This window comes from Anser anser, assembly GCF_964211835.1.
Source record: "Anser anser genome assembly, chromosome: 9".
NCBI classification, from domain to species: Eukaryota; Metazoa; Chordata; class Aves; order Anseriformes; family Anatidae; genus Anser; species Anser anser.
The window spans coordinates 25343920-25361365 of NC_139729.1; the positions used below are offsets into that span (position 1 = coordinate 25343920).

The 17446-nt window shown below is 39.4% G+C and overlaps 1 protein-coding gene across 5 annotated transcripts in view; it reads left to right on the forward strand.

Annotated features, from left to right (window-relative positions):
- The window catches only part of BCHE (butyrylcholinesterase), a 54713-nt gene that overhangs the window by 12898 nt on the left and 24369 nt on the right, over nt 1–17446 (forward strand). For 2 of the 5 annotated variants that reach the window (XM_083847806.1, XM_083847808.1), the window contains exons 1-2: nt 8460–8744; nt 11952–13473. In XM_083847806.1, coding sequence (XP_083703932.1) covers nt 11957–13473 — 1517 coding nt within the window. In that variant the 5' untranslated portion in view covers nt 8460–8744; nt 11952–11956. Of the gene's footprint in view, nt 1–8458; nt 8745–11951; nt 13474–17446 lie in introns of those variants that run through there. The other 3 variants (XM_083847807.1, XM_083847805.1, XM_083847804.1) reach the window with 2 other exon arrangements.

Consider the following 17446-nt stretch of genomic DNA (forward strand, 5'->3'; position numbering starts at 1 on the left):
TGTTATTTTATTCTGCTATTTTACTGCTACAATTAACGTTTATTAGAAAAACTGTTTTCATACTTGTGTTTAAGGACATCACTGCACATTTTTTTGGCAACAATGAGAGTAGCTGACTAAAAATTGGGGGTAAGAATAAAAGGAGTAGGAGAGACAAGGCAGCACAAGAGTTAGCAAATTGCCCTTCACTTTTCGCATGGTTAAATCCTAAACACTGGTAAATGCCCTTTCACTGGGGAGGAGAGTTCATATTTAATATAAGTACAAGTGTGCTTAATCAGAAAGGAAGCACCACAGGCATCTGCATTTCTCTGTGCGACATTTAAAATCTTAGGTAGTTTTCATCAGCTGCTGACAAGATGTTTTGCATGAACATGAAAGTTAAAATTACTTGACTGTCTTCACTGAGCAAACCTTAGCCATTGTACATCACTCCTCCAGTGGCCCTGGGAAATGCACTGACGTTTTATTAAAGCTATGTCCCTGCAGGCTAGGTAATGCTGGAGATGCTGAAAGGCAAACCATGTAAAACCTGCTTAGCGGTGACTGCCTGCCTACCTGTAGGTTGGTGAGTGGTGTTTTTTTTTTTTTTTTTGCCTTTTTTTTTCCCCCCATACAAGCGAGTTGCTGCTTTGGCAAAAAATGCAGGCTCTTAATGCCATAATACTCCATCTGTGCCTTTGGAATCCACTTTCAGACCAAATCCTCACTACAACCTTTATTATGATTAATTATTGTGCACAGAAGATTCCCAGCTGCAGTGGTGGCTCCAACAACAGGCACTGGCAGCTCCTGGGCAGAGTGCTCAGAAGTGGCTTTCCTTCCCAGTGGTACATCCAGCAGCTGAGGAGCCCTGGAGTAGTTGGCAGGAACTTCTTCTGATCACTGCCTTTGTGACTTTTAGAAAATGCAGACTCTGAATCCCAAATCCCAAAGGATGAATTCTGTTTACTGTGAAAAATGGATGGAAATGCTGCTCTTATTCAAGATTGCTATCAAAAAAAAAAAAAAAAAAAAAAAAAAACCACTTCAATTTTCAGTAATACTTCGAGAGAAAACCTATAAAACTCAGGGATTTAAAACAAACCAAAGGTGATGTTTTAATGCTCTGTGTGTCTGGATGCAGTTCACTCTTCCTTATGATCTTGGGCACATCTTTTAATTTCCCAGTATCTCTGGACTGATAAATAGAAAGTCCTTCAGGTTGCAGGCTGTCTCTGTGCATTTTGTACTGAACCTGCCTTCAGGCAAAAGGGAGAGAATGAACAGAGAATCGCAATGTTCCTGTGACTGGTAAAGTGCCTCTTCTGCCAAACAGATGTGCACGGTGCCTGCCTGCGGTGCCACGTTCTGCCTGCGTGCACCAAGGTTTTCCTTTCCTGTTCAACTTGCTGCAACCCATGCTGAAGGAAAATCCACTTACAGATTGTTTTCAGTGTTAAAATGCTATTGCATGATACGTAGGAAGGGACTGGGAGAAGTCAGTGCTGTTTCAGGCTTGTATGATTTCCTTGGTGCAAAGGTGAGAGGAAGAAGAGAGGAGTTTATCAGACAAGTTAATACACCAGGAAACTGTTTAGGTCAGAATAATCATAAGCAGAATATACTGGCAAGAAACTAATGGAGGCTATTGATGAAGAATAATTCTCTCATGTAAAATAAAGTTTCATAATAGTTGAACATCATTAGAGTTTCAAGAACATTGTTGGACTCAAAACTTTAATTTGTATCCCTACAAAGAAGTAGGTATGTAACATCAAATCATATTGAACCTCATATTATTTTCTGGTGACTTTCTGTACTTACTATGTAGTCATACAGCAAAACCTGAGGGCGTTTGTTGTACTTCACCCCTAAGCCACCTGCTCTGATAACTCCGTTTTTCAAGCAGATGGTATTGTGATGAATTACCCAATGTTCTCGAATCATGGCATGTTCCTGAAAAAAAAAATAATAAAAAAAAATGCACAGATGTTTATAACGAGGGTTTCATGATTACACAATGCTTGCACATCCACAGAGCGAAGGGGCCTTCTGTTAAAAAGGCACTCGGCCTAAGAAGGTTGCTGCTGTGAGAGGACTGACAGTGCTTAGCAGTGCCTGGGCTTTCAGGAGCGTAATAATCTCCGGACATGACCTGATGGAAGAGGTCAGTGCGTGCCTCTGTGTGTTGTGCCATGGGGTAACAAAATAAGCACAGCTTCTTCCAGGGTCATGTTTTTCCTGAAGTTACATTTCTTTCGCAGAACACATAGACAAAGAGATCAAATCAGCTGTGAATTATAGGAAGCAAGCAAAAAAATGACTGGAATATTTTTGAGTTTTGCCCTGGTGCATCACAGTGAGGGTAAATCCAACACATGACCTGATGCCGACTAGCATCAGTGCTTTCTTCCCCCTACTTGAGCAGAGCTGTGGGAAAGGCACAGCCCGGCTGCCTTCAATAACAGGCGGGCTGCAGAAACCTCTCTCACCTCCTCTCCAATGCACTCCAGACCCACGCAGAGCAGTGACAGGTGGATCTGACGTTTTACCTCATGACAGACACCGAAGTTATTTCTACTAAAACCCATAGCTGTGACACATTCAGGTGCCGTGAACCATTTATTGAAGAGTGGACAAGGGCACACTGAGCTTGTTTCCTCTATAACTCTCCGCCATCAGGTCCCAGCAGGTCCCAATGTAAGCCTCAGTTCTTTCATTCACATTTTCAGTGTGCTGGATGAAACTGAAATCTGAAAACAGCAGCGGCTTAACCTAAACCGTTGGACACCTCTATGACTTTTTTCACGAGAGATATGTATCTCATTGTTACCGAAACTGAAAGACGGAAAATCATAGTAGCGATGAGACCTAAAATAAAGGGTGATAACTGGGAATCGGGAAGAGTTCCAGCCTTCCCCATTTAAGTACTACTTAACAGACCCAAATGAGTTAATTTATGCATTGAAATTCTTAGTTATTCACAGAGTTTCAGTCTGAGAGGATGGGTTATCACAGAGTGAGCTTCATGCTGCTCTTGGTAGGCGATTACCAGTAGCCAACTTTAGTTTTCAGAGCCACACAGGTGTCATTTCTGCTTTTGAGAGTAGACTGCAAAGACAACTATTTTTATGTATTTAATAGCTATCAAAAATATTTGATATCTGTTGAATATATTATCACAAGATAACACATAAAATGTTTTTTTTTGTCAATGAAGGATCACACGTAAAACAATGTCATGCTTTGCAAAACAGCATGCTCTTTACCTTGGGGAAAAAGCCAGCCTTGCAATCTCCAGATCCTTTCTTCTTCCACCTGTACATTGGATGAGTTGGACCATTTACCTTTTTTTTTTTTTTTTTTTTAAACCATTTACCTGATTGAAGTCAGGAGAGGAAAGGCAGACTAATCTGAACTTCCTTGCTTCAAACATACCCACACTAGCCTTGGTGGTGTAAAACACATTTTTACATAATTTTAAATAAGTAGAGCATTAGTATCTATAGGAAAGAAAATGGAAGCATAAAAATGTAAAACACAGTTATAGGCAATTGATTAATCTTCTTCAGAGATCTGTGAAACCTAGCATGTAATTCAATTAAACTTATCACATTCACACAATATTTTAGCTTTTTTTTAATGTTCCAGTTTTACCTGTTTTCTTACAAGCTAAACACCGGGGCTATAATAATGTTATGCAAGACATGCTGTGTATACGTTAATCATTCTTTACTTTCTTTATTGAATCTGATCCCTATATGAGACAAAGTAATGAGTTATGTAAGAATACAATAGGGGATTAAGAGTAAATGAACATTCAAAAAAAATAATAATAACAATAATGTGTCTATCTTTCCACTGGCTGTAATCCCTCATTGGCTCAGATTGCTCCAAGAATTTTCTAAAAGTACAGACCATAACTGTGCTAATAAAGAGGAAATTATATTAACCTATAATTAGAGTAATAACAAGAAAGTTACAGACGATCATAACTGAAACAATAAGAGGAAAATATAATTATTTTAATGGCTTATATGAGTGTTAGTGTCTTCTGTATACTTAATAAATTGGTATCCATTTTCATATGTACCTAAGACACCTTTCCTAATATTATCAAATTTCCCTTCAAATCAATTGGTTCTTATGACTTATCTAACTATTTGTTAATAGAAATATTGTTTGAAATTTCTGCTAGTCTCAAACAGCAACTGAAGCCTCCTGAGCAGAGCGGACCTGTGTTGTGTTCACTGGCACAATCTGGAAATGCTCACCCTGGCATAGGGTGATGGCATTTCAGAAGGTTCAGACGGTGGAATAGCAGTCATCTCTGGAAATGTTGAATAGTACAAGAGATCAGCCATGTGGATGCTACTCATGTCCCCAGCAAAAAGCTTATGTTGAGACAAACCCCTGCCTCTCAATGGAGCACTGCTGTAATACCTGGATGGCAATAACTCCATCAAGGATATTTTAATCTCTGCTTCATTACTTTGTCAGTTCTGGCAGACACCTACTCCACCAGGTATTTTGTGCACTGCCCTGGAGGCATCCTCTTTCTGGAAGCTTCTCTGGAGTGAGACTTCTCTGAATAACCAGAATAATGACAGAATTTCAGACAGGTCTGGTGACCAGCTACCATCAGCCCTAGCAACACTCAGTCTCTCAACAGGCTTCTTAATGGTGTCAGTGTTTTACATGAACATTAAAATTTACATACAGGGGTGTCACGTGCAGTGCCAAGGATGAGATTTGCAGAAGAAATACAGGCAGAGCAGGAAGAAGTAACTGTCCTTCTCAGGGTCACTGTATATGGGCAACTACTGTGCAGAGATGCTCTGCAAGCAGGGTAAACTCAACTTAAAATCAAAGGCAATTATTTATTTCATAATATGCCCAGTCAAATAATGTGAATGTAAGCCCCAAAGCTGAGCATTAGTGGATCCATGCTGCTGCTGAGCTCCCGTCTTCTGTTTTTTCACCTGAAGATTTCACAGCTTTTGGCTTCGTTGTTTTTCTCCCTGAGTCCTTGAGCTGCTAACTGTCCCCATCTCAGCAATCTTACCCCTGTCTGCAATTTCACCTTTCTTATCTTGTACAGCTTGAGTTTATTTGTTTTCTTCACAGCTTTTTCTCACGACATAGCAGTTTTCTCAGAAGTGCAAGCCAAGGTCATGCAGCTGCTCTATGGGAAAACTCAGCCTGTGATTGGAGACAGCCAAGCCCCCCTAGGGAGCTTACCAGAGCTGGAGTTTAAACGAAACCTCTTCATTTTTTTCATAAAAATGACATTTCATATAGTATAGCCATAATTTGCCTTTTGAATTTCCTCTCAGCTATTAAAAAAAAAAAAAGAAAAAAAAAAAAAGCTTCCTACCTATCCATACAATTTGCATATATATATTTCCAAACACACTTCACATGTGATATCTTTTACATTGAAGTGACATTTGCAAAGTTTTTCAGCCCAGCTATTCTTGTGGGATCCCAGGTGCTCTTTCTGAGACTGTAAATGGCTTGGAAGGGCAGGGTCAAATCCAGAGCAGGGGACGCTTCACAGGTGAACAAACCTTGAAAGCCTAGAGGACGTCCTGGGAAAGGGGCCCACGCTTTCTACTTGGAATAGCTGAGATGCATTATTTTTCAAACAGGTTTTTCCCTCAGAGATTCTCAGCTCTGTTAGGTGACTCCTGAGTATAATCCAAAATGTGCATCACTTGGGGTATTCGTAAAGGTAAACATCTGCTTCTCTCTAGGTAATATCCTGAAGGGCAGTTTAATAATAAACAAAAAACATAACAAAACCACTTGATATTTCTATAACACATATTGTTTAAATTCTCTAAGCTTCTTAGACTATTAAATGTCAATCTTTCCTAGAGCTGGCCTTTGTTTTCATTTCCTAAGAGACCTGGGCACCTCTTCCACCAAAATTCCTGTCAGTGTGAGATCTATTTCATATGTATGTGCTGAGCAATGAAAAAACTCCTGTCTTTGGTGGCAATTTTTTAAGAACCTTGCCTTAAATAAAGATTTGCATGACCTCAAAAAATAGTCTGACAGATAGATAGATAAGGATATTTAAAAGTATCATCAGTATATGGAGATATATATACATACATACATATATAAACATGCTGTTCTATATGTCTGCTGTTTTGTGCCTCCTTTCCTTTAAAACTCCCAAAGGAAAGCTGGGAAAATGACCAATCTACACAGAATTACTAAAGGCATTAAGTGTATTTAATCTCTAATTTTCTCTCAGGTATTTTTAGTAATCTAAGGAATAACTAATATAAGTGTTTCCTCTCGCAGCACACAGTGGTGAAACTTTAATTTATATGTTAATTTTTTAATTAAAGGAAAAATCATAGAAGAGGGCTTACTTTTCTTAAAAAGTATAGCATTATATTCTAACATTGGACTAAAGTGTAGTAGTCCATTATAACAGTCTCCACAGTTGGCCTCAACGCCCCCCTTCCCTGAAGACAGCCAGGTAACCCCAAGGCTGAACAGAGCCAAAACCAGCCATCCACTTCCCACAGGGTCACCTTGTTGGACCCAAGGGAATGCTCCACATTTTGCATTTATCAGCTGAGCCCGCGTGAGGGTGTGTGGCTGCTCCCAGGGCACTGGGAAGCAGGGGAGAGGAGAAGAGAGAGAACAAGGTGGAGAAAGCAGATGTGGGACAACACGGCCAGCTCTGGAAAAACGATGAAGCCAGAAAGAGCATTTTGTGTATGTCTTCTGCTCATTGCCTACTGCTAAAGACCACAATGAGGGTTAAGAAAACAAGTTTGTCGTAAGCATCCAAAATACCTTGTTTAAAAGTGGCTTCTAACAAATTTTGGGGCTTATAATTCTTTCCTCTGACGTCATGGAAATGAAGCAAATGTGTGTCACCTGGCAATGTTCCCAGCAGAGACATTTAAGTCAGTGAATGTGTGTCAGAGAAAATGGGAAACTGCCTTAAACAGCACAACTTAGTGTTTCCTGCAGGAAACTGCACTTGAAATGTTTTAATCAGCTGGAGGTGTCTCTAGACTTGATTCCAAATTAACCCTAGTTTGTTATTTAGGATTTATGTTTACAGAACTGCAACCAACATCTTGGCTAGGAATTCTCAATCTCAAACTAGCAACCATACTGGACACTTCCATGCTAAAAATTCTGGGATTTATAATTTGGATTGGGTTTGGAATGGGATATATTCTCTCCAGTGGACATGTCCTTGCAATGCACCCATTGAATGTCTGATCCTGAAGGTAGATTGTAAAATTACCAGGAAAGACCAAAGGAACATGCTTTCTTGAGCTTTTCCCTATTAAAATACTATTTCACATGCTAGCTTCTAAAAATCATTTGTAGTCTCCGTGTTAAGGTCTATAAACTTCATACTTTTTATTTCTTCTTTATTTCTGTTCTACGCTTTACCAAATATTGCTTTTGTGTAATTGCAACGGAGCTATGGTTTGATTATTAAACAGAGGGAAGGTAATTGTCTCGAGCTCCAGCAGGGGAAGCAAAGGCCTTGGTAGCAGCTAACCTTGCAGGGTGGGACAGTTGCTTTACTCAGAGCAGTGTTGCAGAGCAGATGCTGCCTGGGGCCAGGAGCCCCGGCCACCAAGGGATGGCCTTCTGGCGTCACGCAGTGGCTCAGGGGCATGGCTTTGACAAGACATTTTGTAAGTGGGGTGTATATGATTTATTTATTTACTCCCCTCCCTGTCTCTTTTCTGCCTTCATTTCTACCTCACAACGTTCGCGCTTTACATAAGCTCTCTGGAGCTGTCTCCGTAGCTTGTAGCACTGCGGGTCCTGCTCCCAGCTGGGGATGGGGCAGGCACAGATTCACAAACACCGCGGGCCCCTGCACTGTGTGACGTGTCCCCAGCTGGGCAGCAGCCCCGACAGCTCTGGCACGCAGTTTAGACTGGGCTGGCATCCCCAGCCTCGAACTCTGACAGAAACAATACTTTGCAGACTCAGGAAAAAGGAGTATACTCGTATACTAAAGGAGTATACTCATACACTAAAAGGTAGGATGATTTATTTTTTTAACCCTAAAAAGAGAGAGAGAACTGTGTGTGATGCCATATGGGTACTGTTTTTCACCCTAACATCATTACAGGACAACACAGACGTCTACAGTAGTCCTCAGATGGCCATGAGTCAAGTAATACCAGTGATGCTTGCCAGTTGTTGACATGTCTGTGCAGTGGACACTCCTCTTTTATCTGCCACAGTTGTTTATAACCATAAATAGCGACTTATGTTACAGTGAATAGAAAACTTTGAGATACTTTAACATTGTGCTAATCTTGAGCTGTTCATCAGCGAAAAAGAACAGGTAGTGTCAGTGCTCTAGACGTGATGAAGGAAAGAGAGGCAGGATTTTACTATATTTGTAGTTCTGTTTATCTTCCCAGATAAAACTGTTGCCCTGTGCTAAAAACAAATCACTGCCTCTTCCCTTTCCTATAGAAGCTCATGCCTGATTTCCTCCAAAACGAGTTTCTCTCTGTAGCATTTCTCCAACGATACCATTAGCCTTTGAGCAGATGTCAGATACTAAGGAACGGCTGCCTGCAGATCAAGTTGCTGCTGCCAACTCTCGCGAGCTTTGTGTCAGAAACAGTTGATTATAATGTCAGTACTGTCCAATTTACGGGCTTAAAGCAGCAGCTGCATACTGCATTTTCCCTGAAGTATTCAAAGAACCTGACTCTTAAAAACTTTGTAGTTCTTGTAATAGAATTGGGGTAAGTGATTCTCTATTTACACGTCTCTGTCTGCCAGGGTAATTTACAGTTCAGCTTGATTTGCACGGGGATTGTGATCTTTTAAAATGTTACGCTCTGCCCATTTGTTGCTCTCTTGGGAAAACTCACTCCGCTCCGCAAATGGAACGAGTAAGCAGGCGTGTGTATCAGACCTTGGTATTATTCAAGGGATCCTGGGCTAAGTAAATTAAACCGAGCCAGAAATCACTTATTAATTCAACCATCTTTTCTATTTAAATAGTGTCTTTATAGTCTTGTGTGTAGATTTTTTGGCTGGGTAAAGATTTGCAGGGAGAGGAAACAATCATTGAAATAAATTGTATTCCCTTGTGGAATAAGAATACAAAAGTGTATTTTGTTTAACTTTTGATGGAGAAAACTACTACAGAAGCGGTTTTTTAATGTATGCAAATACATTATATGATATACGTCTACTCGGTTAAGGTTGATGAGCTAAAGCTCTTCTGCTCTTTTACTCTCATAGTAATAATCAAGGAATATTTGTTTTTCTCAGTGTGTTTTTCATCATTGAGTTTGTTTTAATGCAACATTAGAAACCTTATTAAATGTAATATTAGTCTTGCATTGAAGGTGTAATTATAATCCTCTGTCCTTTGCTACTTTTGTCAATATTAGCAGAGTAACTCGAGACTAGACAAACCCTTTCATTCAGTAGTACAAAACTTCTGCATTTTTCAAGCTTGATCTATTTCAAACTTTTTCTTTAAAATGCCCACTATCCTCTTGCAGAAACCATTAACAAGGTACAGAATTTAATTTGGAGTTAGTTTTTTTTTCATGTAATTCTTGTGTAAAACTTTATAGGATCAAAAGTTATGCCTGCTACAGTGTTTTCTTCCTGTCCCATTCTTTTCTAATTAACAAGGGAAGACAGAGCACAATTAATTTTAATTACTATTTAGATAGTAAAATCTTTGGGAACTGTAACCTCTCTGTTTTTATTTAGTACTTTTTTTTTTTTCTCCTTAATGATGATGTTTCAAACCTCTTACTATTTCCAGCTTGTTGTTATTGTTCATTCCTAGGCAATGCATTAGAATTGAAGATGATAGGAAAAAAAGAAAGTGTCAATGAAACAGCAAACATAGAAATTACTTTTCCCATCTGACAGTACTACGTAGTGGGTGCATTCATACCCAGCTAGGTTCTACTATTACCATTTCTGGGCTGACTGTGAGATAGAAGCAAAGAGCTTGGTTCTAAACTAATCTTAACATATTTTTTCTCATCCAGCTCTTACAAAATTTTTTATCGGAATGAATGAAAAACCAAAAGGACTAGCACACAGTAAGGGGAGCTAAATAGCAGTCAATGGTGTGAGCCTCCCGCACGGGGACTGTGGGCTGCTGGAACAAGCCTCTGCTTAAACCAGCTCTGCAGGAGTTGCTGGACCACGTGGGTCGTCCAGATTGACTGCTCACATCTCTAAAGTTTAGCATATATATTAAGCTTAGCATTTGCAGGTTTCTAAACACCAAGCTTACAGCTGGGTGGAGCATTAGACCAGCTCTGAAACCTATTACCCCATTAACTGCTTTTTTTTTTTATTAATATAAAGACAAGAAAGTAAATGTTTATTTTTCTTAACTTTATCTATTTTCTATCTATTTTGATGAATGCTAAAAATACCATCTCTGAAGGTTCTTTTCTGCATGTTTGATGCTATCTCAAAGTTGGGAACTTCCTTGCACAAAATGTTCTTTTTTTTTTTTCCCTTGCATTTTCTTAGTTTATTTCTAACAATATGCAAACAAGCAAGAGGAGCTCAGATTAGGCGCACAGCTGTACTTTCCACAGAAATTAGCCTCCTTCCTTTTAAGGACACAAGTGCTTCTCATTAACAAAGAATAGCCTGTTTAAAGTAGCTGGACAGAGTACACTATGTACAACAGGGCAATAAGCAAAAAATAGAAGGAAGCTTTGTTGAGCATTTTCAAATATGTAAGCCATAGAAATAAGTTTATGTAAATGGTATTTTTCTGGCTTTTCACTTTCAAGAGGATGATACTGGGTGTTTTTTAATAGTATTTGTAAAGGCTGTAGTAAATGGGACCATTAGTATGCTTAAATAGGGTATGTAATCAGTATCTGTACCTTTAGCTTTAAGATGGTATTAATTGTTACTTTGAAAAGTTCTTAGGAAGCAAAGACAAGGACATAAAATTTAAGGCACCACCTATGTATATTAAAAAAATCCTTTTTTTTTAACATTTGATTTTTCATTCTATGTCATGGAAATATGACTGTTTGTCACGATTATGATGGTTATAAGCCTGGTTAAGTTGCTTTAGGGAAATAAGATCTTGATGTTTCATTTAGGTCTTGGCGTACCTCTGTATGCAGTCACCCACAGGAGCTAATGAGCTGGCACTCAGTTCAGAGGTACTTCACATACTCCACTTGGTAAAACACTTTCCGATCTGAAGACGTATTAGTAATGAGTTTACAGCAATGCCATCCTAATGGTTTGCTTCAGCCCAGGCACGCACTGTGACATGAAAGCATAGCTCAAAAATTATGTGGACCTGGAAATCCTTGGATTAAAACTTGGTTTCAAATTCTGGTTCGTTGTTCATGGAATGTGTGTTTATGTGTGGAAAAATCTGTGACTAGCGATGTTGATAATCTCCCGTTATTGATCTGAGAATACAAACTGACAAAGAACCCCCTAACAGAATAATGGTTAATTGGGCACGGCCTTTTGTGTCACAGATCATAAAATGTTCTGTTCATCTTGCCAGTGGAAATGCAAGTGCTTAAGTCACCTGCTGGTGGCGTGAGACACTGCTGGTATTTGGGAACAGAAGAGGCAAGCATCAGGCTCAACAGTACCCTCAAAACATCTCCCTGGTCACTGCTGTAGATTTATATCAATAAAAGGCATGATATATGACTTATGGCCATGTAGTCAGAGACTAATTTTCTTTCTTTGGTCTGGCTTCCTCACTTCTATGTTATTTTAGTGACAGACTTTTTCTGAAACACTGTATTAAATACTAGATCCTAAACATAGCTTTTGCAACAAGGCTGACAAGAAGTCATGGTTAAAGACTGCTTGAGTTTTGTGCAGCAGCACTGTCTTATTTTCTGTGCCCTTGGGATGACCTGTATCCTGCTAATACATCGAAATAGTAATCCTGAATTTCTTTTTCTCCCGTGTTTCAGGCATCATGATTTGGGTAAATGGTACAAGTATCCATACCAGATTTCTTATGTGGCTTCTTCTCCTGTATATGTTCATCAGGAAAGTAGTGCCTGAAGATAACATCATTACAACCAAGAATGGCAGAGTAAGAGGGACGAACCTGCAGGTACTTGGGGGGACTGTGACAGCCTTCCTTGGAATACCTTACGGAAAGCCACCCATTGGTAGACTGAGATTTCAAAAACCAGAGCCTCATGAGAAGTGGTCAGATGTTTGGGATGCCACAAAACACGCAAACTCCTGTTATCAGCTTATAGATACAACTTACCCTGGATTTCCCGGATCAGAGATGTGGAATCCAAAAACTAACCTAAGTGAAGACTGCTTATACCTTAATGTATGGATTCCTTCTCCCAGACCCAAGAATGCAACTGTCATGGTTTGGATATATGGGGGTGGCTTTGAGTCTGGGTCAACTTCCCTACCTGTCTATGATGGCAAGTTTCTAGCCAGGGTAGAAAGAGTCATTGTAGTTTCCATGAACTACAGGACTGGTGCATTAGGATTTTTGGCTTTGCCGGGAAACCAGGAAGTTCCTGGAAATGCAGGTTTATTTGATCAAAGACTAGCACTTCAATGGGTCCAGGAGAACATAGGAGCCTTTGGAGGCAATCCAAAAAGTGTGACTATATTTGGAGAGAGTGCTGGCTCGGCTTCTGTAAGTTACCATATCCTTTCTCCTAAAAGCCATCCTTTATTCACAAGAGCCATCATGCAAAGTGGATCTGCAAATGCCCCTTGGGCTGCAATAACAGCATCTGAGGCCAGGAACAGAACAGTGGCTTTGGCTAAACAACTCCAGTGTCCCACCAGCAATGAGACAGAGCTAATTCTCTGCCTCCAAGACAAGGACCCAAAGGATATATTGGCGAATGAAGCTTATGTCACAAAATATGCCCCTCTTTTACAAATATATTTTTGTCCAACTGTGGATGGTGATTTTCTATTGGACATGCCAGAAACATTGATTGAAAATGGCATTTTCAAACAAACACAGATCTTGGTTGGTGTTAATAAAGATGAAGGATCGAGTTTTCTAGCATATGGAGTCCCTGGCTTCAGCAAGGACAGTGATGGCTTGATAAACAAAACAGAATTTGAAGCAGCTTTAACTCTGTCCTTTCCAGAAGCAAGCCAACTTGCAATAGAATCAATCATTTTTCAATACACAGATTGGGAAAATGAGCAAAAGCCAGAACATTACCGTGACGCCATGGATGATGTTATCGGGGACTACAATATCATATGTCCTGCAGTGGAGTTCACCAAAAAATTTGCGCAACTAGGACACAATGCCTTCTTTTACTTTTTTGAACACCGATCCTCAAAGCTCCCTTGGCCTGAGTGGATGGGGGTAATGCATGGTTATGAGATTGAGTTTGTGTTCGGATTGCCTCTAGAAAGAAGAGTTAATTACACCAAAGCTGAAGAAATCTTAAGCCGGTCCGTGCTGAGGTATTGGGCAAGTTTTGCGAAAACTGGGTAAGTTTACTGTAGTAAAGTTTGTTTGGTTCAGATGGTTAGATGTTTTTTTATTTCACAGACAGAAAAACCTTAATTGTCTTGATAGTGATTTGATGCCTGATGAGAATGATGAGAAAGGATTAACTGTTCAGCTAGCCATAATTCCTGCGTTAGTTCCGATAAAAGCACCGTCTTAGTAAAATAAACTGTTGACGTGTAGCTTACTGTATTGAGTGAGCTTAAGAAAGCAATGTTTATCCACCTATGAAAATAAATACAAAACATTTTTTTGCCATGGTAGCAGTTGGTACAAATAAGGTAGTGGTTTCAAGTTTTAGAAACAAAATATTTTGAATTCTGAAGACCTCAAAAAATACAAGTAGGAGCAAAAAGTCCAAGTTGCTTTCAGATGTAGTTTGCTCAGAACATGCAGGTATATAACGTGGAGGTATATTTTATTCACATGATGAAATGATTTGGATTGCTGGATGTTCTCTTCAGAAAGCCTTATGTTCCCATATGTACTGTAAGTATAATCCTGAGTTTCACTGAAGCCAAAAACAATTCACTTGCTATTTCCATTAGGCTCATCTTTAAATGAAATATGTCTTAGCCTGCATAAGAAGCAAATAAACATAGTTCATTTGGACATTTGAAATGGTTTAAATAGAGCCCCTCATTCAGTCTATTTATCTGGTGTCTAAGAGAAGAGTGAGACAGCCCTTGCTCTACGTGGAGAGATCGTGGGGCTCTCTCGATGCAATACTCAGTTTGAAATGAAAACATTTCCGTGTGGTAAGAAAAACAGCAGCTACCACTGCCATGTACAGAGTCTTAAGGCTGCAAGCCTGATGCAATGGGCAGCTATCTTTTCTTAGAAGCTCAGTTTGTATTGTCTCCTAATTATATGTATAAACACCTGCATTTGTGAAAATACAGAATCAGAAACTGAATTCATACTTTTAAAATGTTTATATAACTTAAATTTTAAAATCCTGCATTGCTTTGACTTCCGTGGTGGACTTTCCTTTTGACTTGTGACGGATATGTAGCGTTGTAAAGACCGAAATCAACTTTGGAACAGGATCTCATTATTTTTCTTAATAGATTAAGAGATTAGAAATCAGAAGAGGCCACAGTGCTTGTTTAGTCCATGCTACCTCATACATAAACCAAAACATAGGTAGGACTTAAACATTTCCAGTGATGGAATTTGCAGTACAAATATTGGTAGGTTGTTCTAATGCTTAATTACACTTAAACCAGTTACAGCTATAAAGAGAAGTTTTGTGTCTGGTCTGGACATGCCTATTCTATTTCTCCATTTTCCAGATGCTATATTTTGTTCGACGTTTTCTAAGCTTTACATTGTGATTTGTGTTCCATACAGAGATAATTCTAGGCTCTATTCAAATAACCCTTAATCCTTTTTCTTGTTAAACAAAACAGGTTATACTCTTGAGTCTTTCACTATAATGCATTTTTCCAAGTCCTTAAGTAATAACTGTGCATCTCCTCTGAAACTGTAATTCATCAACACCTCGTTGGAACTTTCTGTGTTAGAATTACACACTGTCATCCCCCAAAGAATCCTAATTACAGGTGTCATCTGTCCTCTATTTCAACCTGATATTCCCCTGTTTACTCCTCCAAGGAAAATGCTATTTTCTTTGACCATGCTGTTATGCTACGAGCTGCAGTGTGCCTGTGCATGGTCCCAGTCCTATGGTCCCCACTTGTGTGGTGGCTCTGCTTCGGCTCCAAAACACACTGCATGTCGTGGCTGGCACCAGCTTGTGGGCAGCCGAGCTGCGGCACTAGCCCATTAAAGCCCCTTTATGTTATCCTCCGAGGTGAACTAACAACTAAGTTTTATGTGCATTTTTTTTTTTAACAGATTTACTTATGAGAATGTGGGATTTTTTATTCAAAGAAGTATTTTTTATGTAGATCTATTAGTTACACTAACAAATTCTATCCCTTTTATGTCTTGGATTTATAATATCCTTTTTTTTACCATAAGCGATAAGCATTTTAAAACTCAGAAAAATGACCATACATATGACTATACTTATCAGAAGCACAATATTTTAATGCAGATTTTATTCTAATAAAATAAAATAAAAATAATAAGAACCTAAGAGCTCTCCCTGCTTCTGTCTTAACTCGGAGCCTGATAGCACCACTCTGTATCAACTCAGAGTGAAAGACTAACACAGAGACAAGCATTCAGCAGGGGCATGCATTTTGGAAATGAGCTCTGCGGTTGATTTATCAATGCCAAAAATGCATGCGATAGATTCCCAAGATGATGTCTGCACAATGAGATAGGACAATACTTGCTAACAATTCCCGCATCATGAAGACATGCTATGACAACACTGCTTTGAGGCTGGTGTCACTACGCCCTCAGCAGAGAGCGAACCGAGAGGAGGCTCCTTATAACATGCTGCAGCTTTACAACCTACAGGACTTTGCAATCAGCATCTTATACCTCCCATCCGAAAACTGCAGACTTTTCCATTAAGCAGAACTAGTTATTAGCAGGAAAAGAGAAATTTAGGGCTACACAAGATTTTGCAACACTATATTTACATCTCTGTGAACTACTGCTCCCACTGGATTTTCTCTCTCTGTATGTATATATATATAAATCTCAATTACCTGCTGTACAAAACAGAGTATACTGTCCCTGTCACCCTGGCTAAAATTAGACAACATAAGATACGTTCAGGTTTAAGTTGATTTTACCATCAGTCTGGTCATCTAGTCTGATTATCATTTGCACTATAATTAGATTAGCCTACGGATCAAATTTCAAGTGGTTTCCACAGCAAACAGCAAATAATCTCTCCCTCTGCTTCCACCACAAGTATCAAAACCATCACTATTATGATCAACAATGTAATCACTCAATTTACGTACCGGTAAAGGATCTGATCACTATTAACCCATTGTGTGCCACTTTCCTCATCATCCAGATCACAGATTCTATATTCATAGTGTACAAGTAGTGGGGAAATAATTAAAAAAATAATGTTAATAATGCCAAAAGTAATAGCCTATTGTTGGATTAAAAATGGATTTAAAATGGTCGTATGAAAAGTCAAAGGTCCAAATGCTCTGCAGGAACACTTTCAGTTTCTTAGAAACAACTAATATGAATGGGGAATGCAGACAATTGAGTAGGAAATGGGAAAAGACATCTCACCCATGCGGCTTGAAGTTAGATGTGGGAGTTTTACACCAATATCCTCATTCAGCACCCAAGGGAATAGTGGCAATTTTAGGAATCTGCCGTATATTTATGTGTTCTGTAATACCCGTGGAGGCCTTGCTGAAGTATCCTTCACTGACAATAAGACACTATTTGGCTTGGGAACTATGGATGTAGTAACTACTTCTGTTACTGCAAAAAAAAAAGAAACAGGCAGTGATATTTACCTACATAAATACAGTTACTAGAGAGCACATCATTTGAGATGAGAAAAAAAAAAAAGAAAAAGGCAAATTTCCTTGTGGGTCTGACAATTAACATGGAGTAGCTTGAAGAAAGGACAGACTGGGAGGCCCATAATATTCCTGGTAGTGATGTTTAGGATCAGCCCTTTGGATTATTTCCAGCGACTGCTAACCCTGATGCTGGCAGGTAGACCACAGGACACAGGTGGGCAACCCCTGTGGAGCTGTGGCTAAGTGGACTGGCTTTGTGGGTAACTTCCCCTCCAGTTCTACACTCACAGCATCTCTTCCTCTCAGAAATATGCTTATGATTTATTTCAAGAGCAGATCTAAGTAATCAGTGGTACAGATTAGCTTTTAGACTCTGCAAGTATGTGCTACATGTGGAGAAAAATACCGTGCTCTGATTCACAGTGTTTAGAAGAGCCTGGCTCCAGTAATCAGTCTTTTATTCCATGAAAGGTGCAGCCAGTTACTACCCTTCCTGGTCAGGTTAAAGTGCCTCTGCCTTCCAGTCCTGGGCATTCCC